This window comes from Rhipicephalus microplus, chromosome X (genome assembly GCF_043290135.1).
Source record: "Rhipicephalus microplus isolate Deutch F79 chromosome X, USDA_Rmic, whole genome shotgun sequence".
NCBI classification, from domain to species: Eukaryota; Metazoa; Arthropoda; class Arachnida; order Ixodida; family Ixodidae; genus Rhipicephalus; species Rhipicephalus microplus.
The window spans coordinates 170,872,979-170,891,898 of NC_134710.1; the positions used below are offsets into that span (position 1 = coordinate 170,872,979).

The 18,920-nt window shown below is 45.3% G+C and overlaps 1 protein-coding gene across 1 annotated transcript in view; it reads left to right on the plus strand.

Moving 5' to 3' along the window:
• LOC119176948 (MAM and LDL-receptor class A domain-containing protein 2) overlaps window positions 1-18,920 on the plus strand; it is a 79,220-nt gene that overhangs the window by 40,181 nt on the left and 20,119 nt on the right. The window contains exons 14-23 of the mRNA XM_075878196.1: window positions 119-264; window positions 1,538-1,663; window positions 4,773-4,893; window positions 8,372-8,518; window positions 8,870-9,159; window positions 10,753-10,852; window positions 10,947-11,066; window positions 16,546-16,799; window positions 17,411-17,636; window positions 18,074-18,220. Coding sequence (XP_075734311.1) covers window positions 119-264; window positions 1,538-1,663; window positions 4,773-4,893; window positions 8,372-8,518; window positions 8,870-9,159; window positions 10,753-10,852; window positions 10,947-11,066; window positions 16,546-16,799; window positions 17,411-17,636; window positions 18,074-18,220 — 1,677 coding nt within the window. The remainder of the gene's footprint in view (window positions 1-118; window positions 265-1,537; window positions 1,664-4,772; window positions 4,894-8,371; window positions 8,519-8,869; window positions 9,160-10,752; window positions 10,853-10,946; window positions 11,067-16,545; window positions 16,800-17,410; window positions 17,637-18,073; window positions 18,221-18,920) is intronic.

Sequence of the window (18,920 nt, forward strand, 5' to 3'; positions counted from 1 at the left end):
TAATTGATTCTTAGAAATATGAAACAATTTTCCAATGCTCTTTTCTCAATCGCCTAATGTTTCACGGTGATACCAATACGCAGTGTAATGACCAAAAGTCGCACCAATCTTTTTCCAGGCTCCTTCATGCTTGTGAGCGGCCGTGAAATGCAAGTGACGGGTACCGCCGAGCTACAGAGCGAGGTTGTTGACTTGTATGCTCACGGAGCACAGTGTATGGACTTTTGGTACATCGTGCAGGGTTCTCAGGGAGCACAGATCACGGTAAGATGCGCCTGTCTGCGCACTAACATTCTAGGATGCGTTTTCTCGGTTTACAAAAAAAAAAGTTCATCTTCTACGATGCATTGGTGACACTGTGGGAAAGATGTGCACACACTCAGCTGTTTGATGTATTTGATCTAAATAGCAAGATTTTTTTATATTTTTGGTCCATGTTTTACTCCTTACTTTCACGCATTCTCCGAAAAGCTACGAGCTATAGCTCATATACGTTCTGCTCATACAGAGAAAAAAGTTATACTACAATAAAAATATTTGTTCCTGCTAAGAGTAACATTAAAGGTCAAGAAAGATACCCTGGAGGAAGGGAAAAGATTTGAAAGGAAGCATTGCCCCCAGTTTAATACAAAATAAATTAATGCTAATTTTGCGCGGAGCTTAAAACCACGCCACTGCTGTTTTAATGGCGTCATTTCCACACACTGCTTGTCTTACGATGAATTCTGCCTTCAACGCTGTTTTTAGCGTTCTATATAGGTTTGCCTGAATGTTAAGGAGATAAGTGGAAGCATTTATTTATCGTATTATGCGTATTCATTGGTCCGATTAGCTTAATGCCTGCCACAGCGCTTGCCTTAGTAAAGAAAGTCGTGTGGTTATTGCCCAATGCGTCATTTCTTTGGTCAGAAATTCAATAGAGTTTAGGAAAGAGCCACGGTGGATCTGATAAGTTTGCTAATAAATTGAATGTCAGCACCGCCAGACAACTCAAAGAGGCTACACTATCTTAAGAAGTGTGTCAGGCTATGATACGCGCAACATCATGGCGTAATCAATTTTTTTATTATAATATATACCCCAGGATATTGTAACAGTCATTCATTGAAGTTAGATTGCTTACATGAATGGCACTAATTTGTAACTACCAGCTGTACATATCGGTCTACAACTATAGGATCTACAGCATGTATGAGATCGTGTATTCAAAAAGGCGAGCTTTTGCAAGTATTTGTTGCTCTAGCGTACCAATGTGAGCTCATTTGTAACTGTAAGTTAGTTATTCATTAGCTTGTTTTAATTGACTATGCTGTTTGGAATATCTTGTATGCTCTTCAAAAACGTAGCTGCACCAGGTTACTATATTTAAAATATTTCCCATAAAGTATATAGTTGCACAACAACTTGACAATAAAATTATGCCCCATCACATTTCACTCTAATTTCACTTTTGAACCTTATTTTGTATTAACAAGCACCCTTAATTTAAAGGCTTATTATATGGTCTCATTAGCGTATTCACCTAAATTTTTTGCAGTTCAAGGTTACAGTAAACCGACAACCACCTGGCACTAATCAGCAAATGCAAGAAGTGTGGTTTCACAAAGGGCCAAACGTCACTGCGTGGACTCTTGGCCGAGTCAAGATTCCTCGACGTCACAGGGTTAGTACACGATCACATCTGAGCCGAAATATATACTTATCGTAATATATCATATCCCACTGAAGGGCGAAAATGTGGCTGAGCCTTCTTTCTGTGAATCAGCATCACAAGTAAGTGTAAGGTGTCTTCACAGAGGCAGTTAGCAATTACTGCGCATTGTTTCGCCGCAAGGGCAAAGGAGTCAATGCTACAGCAACAATTTGTAGTGTCACGCGAAGAACGGCAAGCAGCTCGAAACTTGCAGCACGCACCTCAAGCAGAAAGCACGCACTCAATGAGCCTACAGAGTGTGGCCTAACAATTGTCACAGCTCGACACTTAAAGTGTGCTGCTCAAGCCCCGCCGCGGTGGTCTAGTGGCTAAGGTACTCGGCTGCTGACCCGCAGGGCGCGGGTTCGAATCCCGGCTGCGGCGGCTGCATTTCCGATGGAGGCGGAAATGTTGTAGGCCCGTGTGCTCAGATTTGGGTGCACGTTAAACAACCCCAGGTGGTCGAAATTTCCGGAGCCCTCCACTAGGGCGCCTCTCATAATCATATAGTGGTTTTGGGACGTTAAACCCCACACATCAATCATCAACCACGTAGGAACGTATGGAAAACATGACACTGTGACGCTAAGTTAGTGAGGAAACACTAAGAGGCAAAAAGAAGTTGTAAACTTAGACTGTTACCCTTTGTAGTCATCGAACATCAAGTCGTTGAGTGAGCGCCAACTCGCCCTAGAAGATCTGTAGATAGCGGAACGCAAGCACCATAGCAAAGCAACTAGGACACAAGTGAAACACTTTAGATGAGATCCCGTTGGTTGTATTGATAAGGATTGATGACGCAGTGCTGGTTTAATGAATGTGCCTGCGTTTAATTGAAACAGCTGGAGTGACTCATTTTTTATTAGAAACTACCTTTTAAGGTTAGCGTTACAATCAGGCGTGACCCCATTTTCATTCCAACTGTTTTGAAAATTACAGATAATTAAGCACGCTTTACACTCTAAGAAAAAAAATGGAGCATTCGGGGAGTATGGTTCTACGGCACAACAAATAATCGTCATATGACTTGCTCGCGTTTATTTTCTTGAAAACCCGTGGCTGGCCACTTTCCTGTCAAGAATGTTGCCACAGTGATAGCACGCGCACCATTTGTGACCGCTAGCTACCGGAATCGTGGTGGTAACGCGAAGAAAGTTCTCGAAGTAGATGACGATTATTCTTGCGTGGCAGAAACGCTCCACAACTACTCGATATTTTTTAGAGTGTACGCTACCATTATATTTTGCCTAGTTTAGGCTTCTGAGTTTGGCTCTTTTTGAAAAAAAAAAGCCCTATACGGTGTATTAGTGTATATAAGTAGCTCGCTGTCAGCAAGTTGGACAAGCAACACTCTGTGGCCAAGTGATTTCGCGCTGCCCGTTGAGTCGTAGGTTCCATGCCTAAATAGGGACCTTTTTCTGGTTTATTTCCTCACAATCCATAAGTTTATATTTTGCAACGTCATATCCGTGACGGAATTACGTCAGCGGAGGCAAGTGGACCTCAGCAAAAAACAGTTTTCTGTTAAAATGTTCAGGCGCTACATTCATTATGATGATACGTTAATTCGTCTGTATGCCTGTGATGATTAGACTGAGTACCTCAAACCGAAAGACACTTTTCAACACTGCACTGCACCACAAATTTTGTTATTGCACGTCTGCGTAAAAACTACGTGTGTCTGTGACATCCGCGAACTTCGCTTCAGGTTCAAGTTTTTTTTTTAAGACTTCCGCTGTTGCACCGGCAATCTTTCACTTCATATAAGTATTATCTAGTGCAGGAATTCGCGTGCGATGCTTTTTCATTTTAGCAAGACGATAGCGAGCATAAAGACTCCTGTTGTATCATGCATAAAGGATAAAAAATGTGCAAGTTTGAATCAGTGCTAGAATGAATATCTCCAAGCTTTCAGACTTCGTGCTCTTGTTGCCATTTTTTCAGCTTGGTACATACCGAAACTGATATGGCGTGACGCGAGTGTATGACAAAGATAAGAGACAGATCCTAATCTTCAAATGAAAACATGAACATCACAACGGCATGATTACATGACGTGATATCGGGGAGCTCGTGACTGCCTAAATAAATTAATACTTACCGAAATTGGCAAAGTGAGACCTTTATGTATGACGAATATAAATAGCGCACTTTTCCACGAAAAATGTGACATGCATGTCACTTATGGCATGATTTACATGCAAAAATCATGGTGCCCTTACGGCCACGCAAGTTTCGCATCTTCCAAACTTGGCATTGCGGGACGTGACTGTATGACGAGCATGTCTCATGAAAATCATGTCATTCACGTCATGACTTACATTTCACGCTCATGGAGTTTCGCTGGCTTGATATGCACGCAAATTGGGTGCTGGGAGACGTTACTGTATAAAAATTATAAATTAGAGGTGCACATGTTAACAGAAAAATTATGACATGAGTTTCTTGAAAGGCATGATTTACATGCAACGCTCATGGTGCGTCTGTGACTGGTACTATAGCTTGAAGTAAACAATAGTTTTGAGCAACGTGACTCTGTATGACGCATATAAACGACAGCTGATGACGTGAAAACCGTAACATGCATGTCCTGTACGGCATGACTTGTATGGCACATTCATGGTGCACCCGTGGCTAGTTCAATGGCTTGAAATATACCATATTTGCATTGCATGACGTGATTATGTGACGCGCAAAAACGACAGGTGGCAACACGCATGTTAGATGCGGCATGATACTTCGACAGTTTTTGTCCGCACGGTGCTCGATTGATGATTGATATGTGGGGTTTAACGTCCCAAAACCACCATATGATTATGAGAGACGCCGTAGTGGAGGGTTACGGAAATTTAGACCACCTGGGGTTCTTTAACGTGCACCCAAATCTGAGCACACGGGCCTACAACATTCCCGCCTCCACCTGAAATGCAGCCGCCGCAGCCAGGATTCGAACCCGCGACCTGCGGGTCAGCAGCCGAGTACCTTAGCCACTAGACCACCGCGGCGGGGCATCCGCACGGTGCTCAAACAGAACGCGCTGGGCAGGAAACTAACCAATCCGCTTGTTCTGTGCCTCAAGGTGACGTTTCAAGCTGCCGTGTTACAAAGTCGTAATGGCTACGTGGCTCTGGACGATATCGCCATCTACATCAACGACGACTGCCCGACTATGCCAGCTGAAGCCGCAGCCGGGAAAACAGGTGAAGTTGATGCGGCAATTCGTTTTCCTTACAATTTATTTACTTTGAATTCTTTGAACTCTGTAAGTCCATACGGGCTATTACAGAGTGGGATTCACACATACAATGAAACGAAATACAATACTCCGCAGGAGAACAAATAAACACTGAAGCAAAATTAACTCACTAAATATACACTAATGAAAAATAAATTACAGGAAATATAACTCCAGATTTTGTTCAAATGTAGCCAAGCTAATAATGTCCCAGAAAACTTCCGGGCTTACGTCATTCCATGGAGCTATTGCACGAACAAGCAATTATATTTATACACATCAACTCGCGACCTATAGGGCGAAAATGTATGACAGTAATTGGTACGACGAGACTTTCTTCCAATTGGGAGCAGATACAATACGGAGTCCAAATTGAATTTACCGGCTGACAGCTGATAAAAAAAGTTTACAAAGGCAATCTTTCGCCTGAAATAAGTATTTGTATCTCTGCCCTTGTTGAGGGGGTTGTTGCGGATTACGCTTGTCTAGAAGAGGAGTAAACAAATCTTGCAGCTAATTTTCGAACACGTTCTAGTTGTTTTTTTTTTGTCATTTTTGGTGAGGGCCCCAAATTATAATAGCGTATTCCAGACTTGGGCGTATCATCATCTTATAAGCTTCAACTTTCACGGTGGTGAAAGCAGCTGACAGATTTCTTTTTAAAAAACCAAGTTTGCATTGGGCTGTTCCGCAAATCCTATCTATGTGTTCCTTCCAACTGAGATTTTCCGCAATTGTTATGCCGACGTATGTAAATTTTGCGTGTGTTTGATTTTTCTACCGTCGACACTGTAATTCAACCTGAAGAAAGATTTCTTAATTTAAATTGTTACGCAGCTGAACTTCTCAAAACTGGTTTTTATATCCCACCTGCGGCACCAATAAAATCCTACTGGATGTGCAGTATGGACAAGCGCACGTCTATTAGGCCATTCAGATAAAAACTGGCTCTCAAGTAGCTTAAATGTTTTGAACAGCCACAAATTTATTTATTTATTTATTCATTTGTTTATTCATTTTTTAGGAATTTCTTTTGCATGCGCAAATCACTTATGGAAACACGAGGAGCACCTTTAACCTCTATGCTGGAGAGATGGAAATCGGTTACCAACTATCGCCATACTTGCTCCTACACTATCGAAAGCACGTATTCAGTACCCAAATCCTGTGCAATCAGTTCGTCTCAGCTCAACATTGCCTTCAAAGGCGCAAGATAAATAAACACTGCTTGTATTAAGATAAGTAAGATAAGTTTATGTTATGAACTGCAGTACTATGGAATCCATAAACGAAAGATGGTCACATTGCTTAAAGCATAAGTACCGCTTTCGTTTACGTGGCTTCAATACAGTCCTCCTTTTATATTAAATGAGGAGCATCATATGGTCGAGCTCAATCCGGTGTGCGACGTGACCATCCTACTGCGCATGCGCGTACCCTTCCCTTTTTCTGTTCTCTGCCCCCCCCCCCCTCCTCTGTCCATCCTCCCAACGCCTACGCAGATAGCGTCTGCTAACCAGTTTCTCGATTTAAAAAGCCGACTGCTCACGCTGCACGACTGTTCGCTGGCTACCCCGTATAGACCTTTGCATCGGGCGAGGAGGTCCGGTCTGGCATCCATCGCATTCCTCCTCTCTGGCATGCGGGTGATGGCTTGGAGTGTGTGTGCACATGTGGATGCTGGTATGTGTGGCGTTATTGAGCGATTTGCCGTGTGTTAAGCCAACCTGCGGGTTTTGTTTTTCTTCATTGCTATTACGGTCAAAAATTAGTCATCACGAAACCACCGCGCTCTATATGCGTGCCGTAACAACAACAGAAAAAGGAAACTGCTGTCGGAAGAAATACGAAATGTGCATCACCAGACGCGAAGTTTTTGTGGCTGTGAACTTTTCAAGTTGCATCGTTTTCCTGTTCATGGGGAGCAGAAGCTTCTATGACTTGCAAACGTAAACAGGAAAATCTTTGTACCTTCCGCGGGCACTCGGGTATGTACAGAGCACTTCTTCTCGGGTAAACGAACCGCAATGACTTCGACACTGATGCTCAACCTCGGCTATGAATGGAAGGTACGCAGACAACTGGTATCCCAACGATTACAATATTTCCCCGATAAACAGCCCCACGTACCATTTGTCTCTATTGCAGGTCAAAATACCGCGGCACTGAGGGTCACTCAAATATAGCGATTGAAAAAATAACATAAAAAGGGGACGCACAGGTACGTCAGCGTCGTTTGTTGAAAGAGCTGTATTCAAGTGCACACCTCTAAAAACAAACGGGCGATTGAGTTACGGTCACTCTTTCGGAGTTGAGAAACAATTTTAACGACTTAGTGCGCAGTTAACAGAAACCGTCAGTGCCACGAAAGAAAGACGATCCACTAAACTCCAACGCATGGCTTCATGCAAGAGCGGTAGCCGCCGTGACGGCGTAGCGTGAAGAAATTTTGATGCGAAATGGGATGTCCACAGCTTAAGAAATATATTTATTTATTACAATACCCACAGCACCTTTCGGCATTATAGGGGAGGGGGGGGGGGGTAAATGCCAGCATAGCCATAACAAAATCAGGTACTATGCTCTCAAAGTACTGTAGCTTATTCTGGAAAAGAAAACCTGAAAATACTACGCATTCTTCGAGCAGAAAGTCGGCGCGTCAATAGAGGTAGACTCGATCACGGCACTGTATAGTAAAACAATTGACCCTCGACGACTTTAACCTTGTCAGAACGTCTCATAGACTCATTTTCCAAAGAACGTGCATCACCTCAGTCAAAATTCACCGTGAAAAACTAATATGCAACGATGAAGCAGCAGCCGCACGTATACTTTCTATGCAAACAGTGAGCTTCCCGCATGCCAGACGGGCTGCCAGACCAGAAAAGGGCCGCCCGCTAGCAAGATGGCGGTGCCCACGAAAATAACTACCATATGTAAGCATCGGATCTTGACTGCCGGTGGGAGATTTCTCCTGTTCGTTCTCGAACAATAGTATTTCGCAGCGTGCGCTTTAACTAAAAGCATACTGCGGGTGTCTGTGCCTAATCGGAGACCTCTGCCTCTCATTGCCCATGAGCAGCGATTGGCATGTTCCAGTTGGAACCACCGGTCTATCACTGAGCGATTTGCGCTTCCAAAGGTTTCTGTGTTGCGCAACACTGCGATGAGCACCAGCGTCTACGCCACCGACAGTCTAAGCGGTAGCGCCCACTGCTTCACATCTCTATATGGTTCCGTTTAGTGGGAGATTGTGAATTTTTTCTTTTCTTAAACTCATTCATGGGCGCATATAGTACATGTTATTCTGTATGAACTTGATGCTTATGCTTCAAGTCAATGGCTCTGAGCTTGAGAGCAGTGAAAAGAAACATCCGGGTAGATGAAAGGAGATGTGTCTTCCGCTTTGCATCAACAAATGCACTGTTTTCTGATGCACGCAGCGTACGTCATGCTCGACTGCGTGTGGAACATTAAGAACAGATGTTCTTGGAGTCGTCCTGATGAAATAGCGGGGACTTGGAAGCTGGGAAGTCGTTTTCCACCAAAATACGCATTGTCCCCAGCTGCCTCACCAGCTGGAAAGCCAAGTAAGTTTTTCTCTCACCTTTATACTTGAAGCACGTGTGCTCATCTGTGTGTGTTTGCAAGAGAGAGAGAAGGACTGAGGGATCGAAGTATACACTTCGGCCCATCGAACGATTGCTCACCATTTAACCTTTACTGAAAGAATGGCGTTGGCTACCAGATTTTGGGACAACCACAATATTATTTCTGGAATACAATGCTACTACTGCTGGTACGACTGCCCTTTTTTTTTGCTGATCCTTTAGATAGTTTACAGACGCTCTTACGACCGACTTAGCCAAACAAAATTTTTGTGACCATGTGTTTGGAAAAGTGGCCTCTCTGGTCGAGCAGTGCACCAAATTGCTGCGCAGGCGATTTCATCTACCTGAGCTGCAAAAAGCTTCACTCTTCGGGTGTCATGGTGTCCTCGTCCCTTGATTCGCCCATCGTGCCTCTACAACAGACTGTGGTCTGCACACGCTTTGCCTTCCACATGTTTGGTCCGGGAAAGCGGGAGCTGATGCTGCTGCTGCGTACCCGCCAGTTTCAGTCGTCTATGCAGAGCAGGACCCGTGTACTGTTCCGAGCATTCGGTGGCACCGTCGCAGACAGATGGTATCACGTTTCCCGAACTATCCGCTTCTCAGCTCACACGACCACGGTGAGTGACAGGCTCCAACTCATGAGCGATTATATTCTGAGGTGGTGAGACAATAGCCGGAATTGAGAGCGACGGAGACGATTGCACGCACTGTCGTGCATAGTCTTACCGGCGCCATTCACCTACGGCTACTGAAAACACTAGTACAATGGCTGACGCAATTCAAGAAACTGGATGCAGCATTTACATTTTCAAATTTCTTCGACTGTTTTCGGACACAGCAATTTTGTCTGTTCTATAAGTCATCTCAAGCCAACTGAGAATGAAAACCGAGGAAAGGAATGAATGAATCATTTCTCTTAGTTAACTGGAACACGAAAATGACGAAGTAAAAAGAATAAAAGTGGAAGAAAAAGAAAGCCCACAAAAATTTGCTGCAAACTCCCATGCCCTCACATATGAAGCAAAGGCATGGGGGGAATATTTAGGGATAAGAGTTAATGGAGAGTATCGTAGTAACTTGTGATTCGCTAATGACATTGCATTGATGAGTAACTCAGGGGACGAACTACATCTGATGATTACTGAACTGAGCACAGAAAGCAGAAAAGGAAGTCTGAAAATTAATATGCATAAAACTAAAGTAATGTACAACTGTCCGGGTGGGGAAGGGCGCTTTGCGATAGTTGGCCAGACACTGTATGTTGTAAATGAATATGTTTACTTAGAACAGGCAGTAACCGCGAAGCGGAACCATGAAAGTAAAATAACCAGAAGAATATGGATGGGGTGAGGCACATTTAGCAAGCTTTCTCAAGTCATGAAAGGTACTCTACCACTATGCCTCAAGCGGACGACATATAACAGCTGCATCTTACCAGTATTTACCTGAGGAGCAAAAACCTGTAGGCTTACAAAGTGGCTGCAATTTGAATTGAGAACGACGCAAGAAGCGATGACAAGAAAGGTGATAGGTGTAACCTTAAGAGACAAGAAGAGAGCAGAATGTATCAAAGAACAAACGGGGGCTAAGGATATTATAGTTGAAAACAATAAAATTTTGACATAGGCCGGGCACGTTACGCGTAAACAGGATAACCACTGATTATTAAGGGTAACTCAATGGATTCTTAGAGAAAGCAAACGCGTGAGAGCGAGGCAGAAAATTAGGTCTCAGATGAGATTAAGAAGTTTTAGGTATAACGTGGCAGCAAAAAGCACAGGACCGGGTTGATTGGCAGAAAATGAGAGGGGCCTTTGCCCTGCAGGGGGCGTAGGCTGTTGATGATTATGATAAAGAACCTCAGGTGGACGAAATTTCTCCGCTACGCCGTCTGCCATAAATACATGGTGGTTGTGGGACGTTAAACTCCGACAATTATTAATACAGTATGAGAAGGATAAGAAGCCCGTCATTCTCGTAAATAAATGAACTTCTCACATTGTTCTCGTCATTTTTCTTTATGAAAGAACGACGGAAAACGTTTTTTTATGTGAGTTAGGAACACTCTTTCATACTCACATATCACGTACTCTAGGCACTTCTACTGAAACTTGTAGCTTAATTGTTCAGAATGGTAGCTCATGCTGCACCAGTTAAACACCCCCGTATCAATAACTGAATTTGGCTTCGTTTCTCTGATTCCTCTTCAGCTCAGCTTTTCTGTATCAAGCGATAAGTGCGAACAAGGGGACGTCGCTCTTAGCAACATCCAAGTAACACCCGGAGCATGTCTAGATTACGGCGGAAAAGGTTCGTCAACATCATCGAGTCGCCCTCTCCTCAAGCATCACTTAATTTCCTTTCAAACGATCCCATTTCTGAATTCTTGTTACACCCTGAACAGAACGATGCGACTTCGAGCATGACATATGCGACTGGCACACCAACGGCTGGACGCACGTCGTGACAGGCATGACAGGCGACATGGCAGATGCCAGCCTCCGTTCTGGACCCGCAAACTCTGGTAAGTTCATTACCTGCGATGCCTTCGCAACGGTGATTCGATTCTCAATCACTAGTACAGGTGAGCAAAAACACCTATGGTGATAATTTCAATTTACGTCTCGAGTTAAATAAATTCAAACACCTCGTATACTTCTGCGCGTTTTCCTCCGTTTGCACGAGCCCACCTTCAATTTCCCTATTTAAATATTTGTGAAAACGTGGAAGTGCTTTTGCGAGACAACCACCATAGCAATCTGAATGAACTCGGTTGGGTTTGAGAGTGAGAAAGGTAAATTACCTTGACTCTAGGAAGCAAGATATTGATTTAAGCTGGACTTCAAGTGTTCCTACGAAAGTTCCCGAAAATTTCAAGCACAAAATTTTTTACCAAGAAAAGATCTCTCGCACAATTTAACGCGAACAAATTTTATGCGTGAGCTAGCAATTAACGCAAAATAGGGTTCAATGACCACGAATGTTTTGCTAAAGTGCAATTCATGATTGTGGGGTAGCCTTTGGAGCCATGAGATATTTATGTATATTTTTTTACTTTAGACTTATTAGTATATATTTTATAGAATTTGTCGTTTTTTATTGCTGATAAGACTGTAAATTTTGACCATGAGATCTTTTTTTCCCAGTGCCAAAAAATATTTCTGAAATAATTGACAGTTTTGTATATATGTTTTTCTTTTTGGTTCCTAAACTTTGTCCTATATTTTACAGTAACAAGTCTTATCAAGATCGATTCAGTGGTTGCTGAGAAAAAAAAAAGGATTTTCAATGCTGCTTTGTTTATATAAGGGAACTCCCGAACTGTAGCTTCCTTTTAAAATCTGGAGTAGGTTAGAACTTCAGGCTGTTTTTTTTTTTTACGTTTTCCTGTGCATTGCATTTTTGGAGTACCGTTTATAGCTTTCCCAGCCATCATCTGGTTAAATTTCACCAGCTGCTCAAAATTAACTCGTAGTTTTTCCTCAGCCTTCTTACCCCGATACACGTTATGGCTGGGCCAGTTGATGGAGACAATGGTGGGCGACCGACCCTCCAACTTTCTCGAACAGCCCCATTTCGCGGATACCATGTTCGGTTTCTGCCCTCAGCACTCAGCACAGAATACACTTCTGTAGCTCCACCACGACATATAAGATCAGGTCAAATGTCCCCATAATGACAGGGTTGTCCCTAGCTTGGGATTTTGATGGGGCATTAGATAACGTGAATCATGGCATAATCTTAAACCACCTCATTCACACCAACTGCGGTTACAAAACATTTAATTACATCAGACAGTATCTTACAGACCGTCAAACCTGCATGTGAATACAAGATGCGAATCATCCATGTATCTTACACCTTCGGCTCGAGGGGAACACCTCAAGGCATGGTCCTGTCTCCCTTCCTGTTGAGTTTAGTCTTGCTTCATCGTCCATCCAAATTAGCTTCTCTGGCCAAGATAGATCAAGCTCTTTACGTGGATGGCATCACAATCTGCACCTCGCAACGTAGCGTGGGCCGCATGAAGTTATTCCTGCAAAAGGCGGCCAATATAGTCGATGACTGCGCAACCTACAGCGGACTCCAGGTTGCCCCAGCCAAGTCCGCATTTGTGCACGTACGTCATTCTCTTATATAGAGACACAACCCAGCTACGCATCAGTCCCCCCTTGGGACCGATCCGTGAGTCCAAAGAGATCCGTCTCCTTGGCATCTTCATACACCTCCAATGCCGAAACTAAGACCACTTTAGCCAAACTTCGCAAGCTGGGAGACCGAATGGGCTATATGGTCTGCCGGTTCTCCAACAAGCGGGGAAAATTATGAAGCAAGGATGCACTACGGCTTGCCAATGCTTTCGTAATGAATAGAATTGTCTACTCAACCCTCTACTTGCACTTGCGCAAACACAGTGAGCACCAACTTGAAGTTATCTACCGAAAAGTCATCAAGCGGGCTGTCGACCTATCTATTACTTCGTCAAACCAAAGACCTCTGGCCCTAGGCGGGGTGAACACCTTCTGGGAACCTCAAAATGCCGATATCGTCAACCAATACAGACCCCTTCCAGTCACCGCCCCTTGGGCCGGCTCCACTTCCAATATGACTACCACAATGAGGAAAGGATAATTCTGTCAGATACTTGGAGACGTGTCTTTCGGGTCTGACTCCTTCCTCATGACATGTCCAGAGAAGACCACAGCGGTCGCCACCAGGCGCGTGTGGAAGCGTTGCAGTGACACTTTGGTCAAAGCAACACGTGTGCTACGTTGATGTTGTCACCCAAACCGGGAGGGGGGTGTACAGTTGCAATCGTACACAAACACAGCAAACAGGCAATTACCTTCAAAACCTACAGCGCAACACAAACGGAGGAGATCACCATCACTCTGCATCTCACCTATCCCTCGGGGAAACATATCATAACCACCTCACGAGGGGTACGAAGGCGACGTCGCTCTTTATGTGCGTAGACCAACCCGTAAGTGCTCGGTGGTGCGCACCTGTATGCAGGAAACACTCCAGTGAGTGGCCACCTTCGTTAGAAGCATTAGCTTAACGATTTCGTTGCCGAAAACCGAGGTTCTCGTCGTTCACACTCGTGCTGAGGCCCGATGACGTCTTCCGTGCCTTCAGCTAGATGGTGCGCCGATAGTTTGGCCCAGGAGCATCTGCCTCTTCAGCCTCACGATAGGCAATCACCTCCAATACTTTCCGGCGGTGCGGCGCGCACGCCAGACGATGCGTCGCATGGAATCTGCTGTGCATTGTCTAGCCGCCCGTGGCAACAGCTGCCCCGCTGCCTTCGCCTGCACAATATTTGAGGTGGTAGCTCTATCTACTGTGCACTGCGCACTGCCAATCTGCAAACTCCAAGCACCACAGTAGCGACTCACAGACAAAGACCACCGCCGCGCCATCCGTATGTGTCACGGAATGTCCCGTAGCTCTCGTGTGGCCGAGACACTCGGGGAATCTCACGCATGGCCTGCGTCGCTTGCGGCGGACTTGCGCGCACTGTGCCACTTGGAGCGTCTCTACCGGGCACTCGATGCTGGCCCCCTCCCTGCTCGCGCAGTTACGTGCGGTGCCGAATTCTATTGTCGGCCAACTTCTGGAAGTCTACGACGGCGTTGTGGCCGATGATCCCGCGCGCCCTTCGCGCTGGCCGCTCCCTCCCCGGCGAGCGCTCCTTCGAGTGAACCTGCACTTGCCGGGAGTCCGATCGAAGCACCACACCCCGCTCAGTGCCATGACGCAGGAGGTTGCGGCACGAACGCACGGAGATCTGGCCGGAAGGACGCCAGCGTTCACTGGTCCTGCAGGATGGCTCTGCTGCGACCGCCTGCACAAACCCTCAGCTTGGCGCGGAGCGAAAGTGCCACTTGCGGTATTTTGCATCCTCAACAACAGCTGAGCTAGTCGGGCTGTTGTTGGTTGCCGACTTCCTATACTTGAGTCGCCAGCCGTCCCGAGCGCAGCAATATTCTGCGATTCGAAACATGCCTTGAGCCAGCTCGTGAGGGAGGTACGGGCCCACTCCTGGCTCAGCGCGCTGCACTGGCCCTTCAAGAGCGCGGCTGTGATCTTGTGCTTCATGGGCTACCTTCACACGTTGGCATCGGGGGGAACGAGGCTGCAGACAAACTTGCCAAACGAGCACACTCCACCGAAACTCCGCTAACGGACCACGCAAGCTCCTTCGACTCGGCATACGACAACCTTCGCCGTGAGTAACGCTCAAGCATCGTGATTTATGACACTCGGGTTGCCGCCGGACGCGCCTCTCCTCCCATGCCACCGACTGGTTTCACACGCCGCGGGCGAAGGCTCCTCCTAGCCATGAAAATTCGCTCCGTGTGGCCAGCAGAATGAAAGCATCGTCTGTGCGGTGCGAGCTCAACGAACTGCGCTGACTGCGGCGTGGTGGAAACATTGTCCCACCTTTTGTGTGAGTGTCCTGCTCTCGGTGAAGCGCGCAAGCAGCTCGTCAAGAAATCCTGCCTCGTCGGATTGCCATGTGCAACCCTGCAGGAGCTCTTACAACATACCGGCTACGACCTTCGCCGCTCTGCCTTTGTGACCTTACTTGAGTTTCTTGAGGACACCAGCTTGACCGAGCGACTTTTATAAGCCGCTTGCCATGGTGAAGCGTGTCCTCCTCCCATCACGCTAGTTCTTTTTTTTCTTCTCTTCCTCTACTTAACCCCCCCCCCCCTTCTTTTACCCCGCTCTATTTTCTTCACTATCACTGCCCCTTCATACCTAGTTCTCCGGTGAGTGTATTGGTTGAGGTGTCCTCCCATGAGAGACAGTGATCGTGCACTCCACACCCCAATTTCTCACCTTTCCGCCCTTCTCGAAAAATCTTCCCCCCCCCCCCCCCCCCCCTGTCGGAACTATGGGTTAGATTGGGCTGGCTTCCTTGCTCAACGCTTGTTGAAACCTAGCTTCTAATAGGTCGATCCAACCCCGCAAAATCTTATTTGGGCCCCAGGTCACCAGGAACTCCTGGGAAACGAACAGGTCAATCACGAACCCACGCACTCGCTTCCTGGGCTATCTCTGCTTTAGAAGCCTACTCCTAATCAGGAAATATGGCCTTTCCATTCATAAATCCCTAAATACTACAAGGAGGAGCACCAGCGCTATCCGGACATTTCTAAAGGACCAGATCGCACTGAGGAGCGCCGTTTTTAAAACTTTTTTACCGACACAGTATTGTGCCCAGCGGGGCTATTTTTGTGTCCATTCTGTGATGGCACATGGCAGTTCTGTGGAGAGGTGGCTGACATCTTTCACAGAGTCTGGGCGTTCCTGTCAAACCCATCTATCTCCCCCAAAAAAGCCCAATACCATGAGAGACGGAGAGGCAGCCCTGCTCAGCTGTCAGGACCTCAAGACCTAAAAACCCCTGGTTCAAAGAACACGGGTGACATTGGAATACGGGGTTTCACCTACTACTGTGAGGTGAAAAGGCCCCGACTCAATGACCACACCTCTCTGTAATTATTTATTGGCTAATAAATGTTTGACTACCTATATCTATGCGACGTGTGTCCTGATCATATTGGGGTTCTGGTCTATAAAATCCTAAAACTTAAATTTTAGCTTTGATACTTAGGTTTAAGAGTTATTATCACATCTGTCTTTTTTCGCTCACATGTTAATTTTTCTAAGTAGCAATTACTTTGTACGCGGGCCTTGCAAATACAATCTGCATCCAACAGAGGCTGTTTGTGTTGAAACGCGCGTATAGTGTTCATCACGTACGTATTGATTTTCAAAGTTATGATTATGGTGCTTTAGATGACCTTGAGATGCCGGAAACATTGTTTATGTCACTTTAAACCACTGCATCACGTAACGCTTGTCACTGCCGTATAGACCCTAACGTGAAATAAATGAAAGCTTCGTATTCAGGTAAAAACGGTTTACCCACGTAAGCCATTGGAGGGCTGGTCTCCCCTGACCCGAGTCATGACCGCATTATTTTGCAGCCGGCTTCCTGCAGCTGTCATCGGCCAGGGGCGCTGCCAACCTGACCAGTGTGCTATGGCATGCCGAGGACCAACCTCGCACCATCGAGCTGTGGTACTATGGAGACGCGACAGAATACGGAATGCTTAATATTTACCTCGTGGACAAAGCAGGCTCGCCGTTGGCAAAGATTTGGACTCTGCCGAACACTACTGATCCTCGCACGTGGTCCTTGGCTCGCGCAGAAATTCCCAAACAAAGTATGGACTTTAAGGTAAAAGCGATGTCGCAGCGGTGAGAACTCCGTTATGGCAATACTTGAGTCAGTAAATAGGTGGACGTGTTGCATTTGTAACGCTGACGTTAGCTTCTGGTTCAGCACTCACAACCCTCAGTGAGTGAAATTCTGCTTTACATGCGCTGTAAGGATTTCGTTCAATATAAGGTATTATCGTACAAATATTGCGCACAGAAATATTACTAATGCCTCTGCATAAACATCTATACTACAAAATTATATTTTTTATTCGTTTATTTATGCTTATACATGTACTGTTGGGCAGCTTTCAAATAGAAGGGTGTTACAGACTAGTCAAATATATCTTCAATTGAGGGCTGATAATTTTGCAGCTTCTGGACAAAAACCCTGCTGACGACCACCGAGTTACACCTGTGCTAGCCGTATGGATTCTTGCATAGCGTATTGTAACATCCGAATGTGTTCTCTCAATCATTGATTGCGGCTTACACCATATGACAACGTGACTGATGTTGTGAACAGCGCAAGGGGCGTGGTCAAGCAAATTGTAATGCCGTATGTGTTGTCTTTTCTCGTGTGTCTACAAGGTCATCATGAAGGTGATTAACTGCATTGTCTAATTACAGGTGGTGATAGAGGGCAAGCGTGAGCTTTCTAACGTGAACTCTGTGATTGCCTTGGACGACGTGCTTCTTGGCTTGGCTTTACCTTCTCATGTGGCTGAGTGTGATTTCGACCAAGATCTTTGCGGATACGTCAGTAGATCCGACTCAGACTTTCGATGGCTTGTGGGCACTGGCCGTGTGTTTAAAAGACAACCACGTTCCCCAGACTATAATATCGTTACTTCCGGTAAGAACCACTGAGCAGCAAGCATGCCGCTACAATCAACGTTATTGTGTCCTTGCACAGGAGGGCTGTCCGGCTCATTACAACATACGCAATACGTAGCTTGGCATATGTGAGCAAAATGAATAGTCAGTGCTTAGCATTGAGCACTTTAAAAGAGACACAAAAAATAGGCCGGTGAAAATAACTGGATTCTTAACCTATTAGCGATTGCTGTGTTTGGACACATTCCCTGGAGAAACTCATACGTATTTTTATTAACAAAACAAGAGCTATAGGTCATGTATTAGTATTATGTTGTATACAAACTTCAAGTTTGCACTAGTTGTCCATTACAGTAACATAGTGCGTGCCCGAGGGAGGTAAATGCAGTCGAGGACGAAAGAGAATTATTGCGTAATTATAAAATTCGCAGGTGATGATGTTTATGTTTCCATTAGGTGTGGGTAATCCTGGCCGATTCGCCTATGTGGACACCACCGTACCTGCAAACAATTCAGTCACACCGACAGCCACCCTTCGCAGCGCCTATTTTAGCAGCAAGGGCAATGAAACAGTGGCTGTACGCTATTTCAGGAACGGAACAGGTAAATACCGTGAAGATGTGCATCTGTCTGACTAAATGTGAAAAAAATATACTGCAGGCAACTAACAGACAATGAGGCCGACATAAATATACGGAATGTTATTAGAACTAATTGTAACGTAAACGTGAAAAAAAGAAAAGTGGACTAAAAAATAACTTGCCACTGGCATGATCCGGTTGCAAGAACTCATTAATGTTGTCCGGTTCTGATTAACTTTGGACTAAAAAAGGAAAACTAGCCGTTAAATTTACCCTTCTTTCGTTCATTCATAGCGAGGGTCTCCTTCTGGCAGATTTGGTGCCTTCAGGTAGTTGGTGAGAGATAACTGGTCAGCAGCCCGCTCGTAATATTATCACGTGCTATGTGACGCCAACAGGCAAGACGAATATTCCCACATTCACCGTAAAAGCATCAGGTGGCGCTGACTGACTCTCCCACGTTTAAATAGACGGGGAGATAGCCACCGCGGTAGCTCAGTGGAAGAGCATCGGACGCGTTATTCGAAGCTCACAAGTACAAATCCTGTTGGTTGCAAGTTATCTTTTCGTCCACTTTTATTTCTTCATATTCACACTACAATTACTTCTAATAACATCTCCTATACTTTATTGGCATCATTATTTGATAGTTTTCATTATTATTGTGTCTAACAAAGAAAACAATCCCTTAAATTTACACTTGATGATTAGTTTATATATGG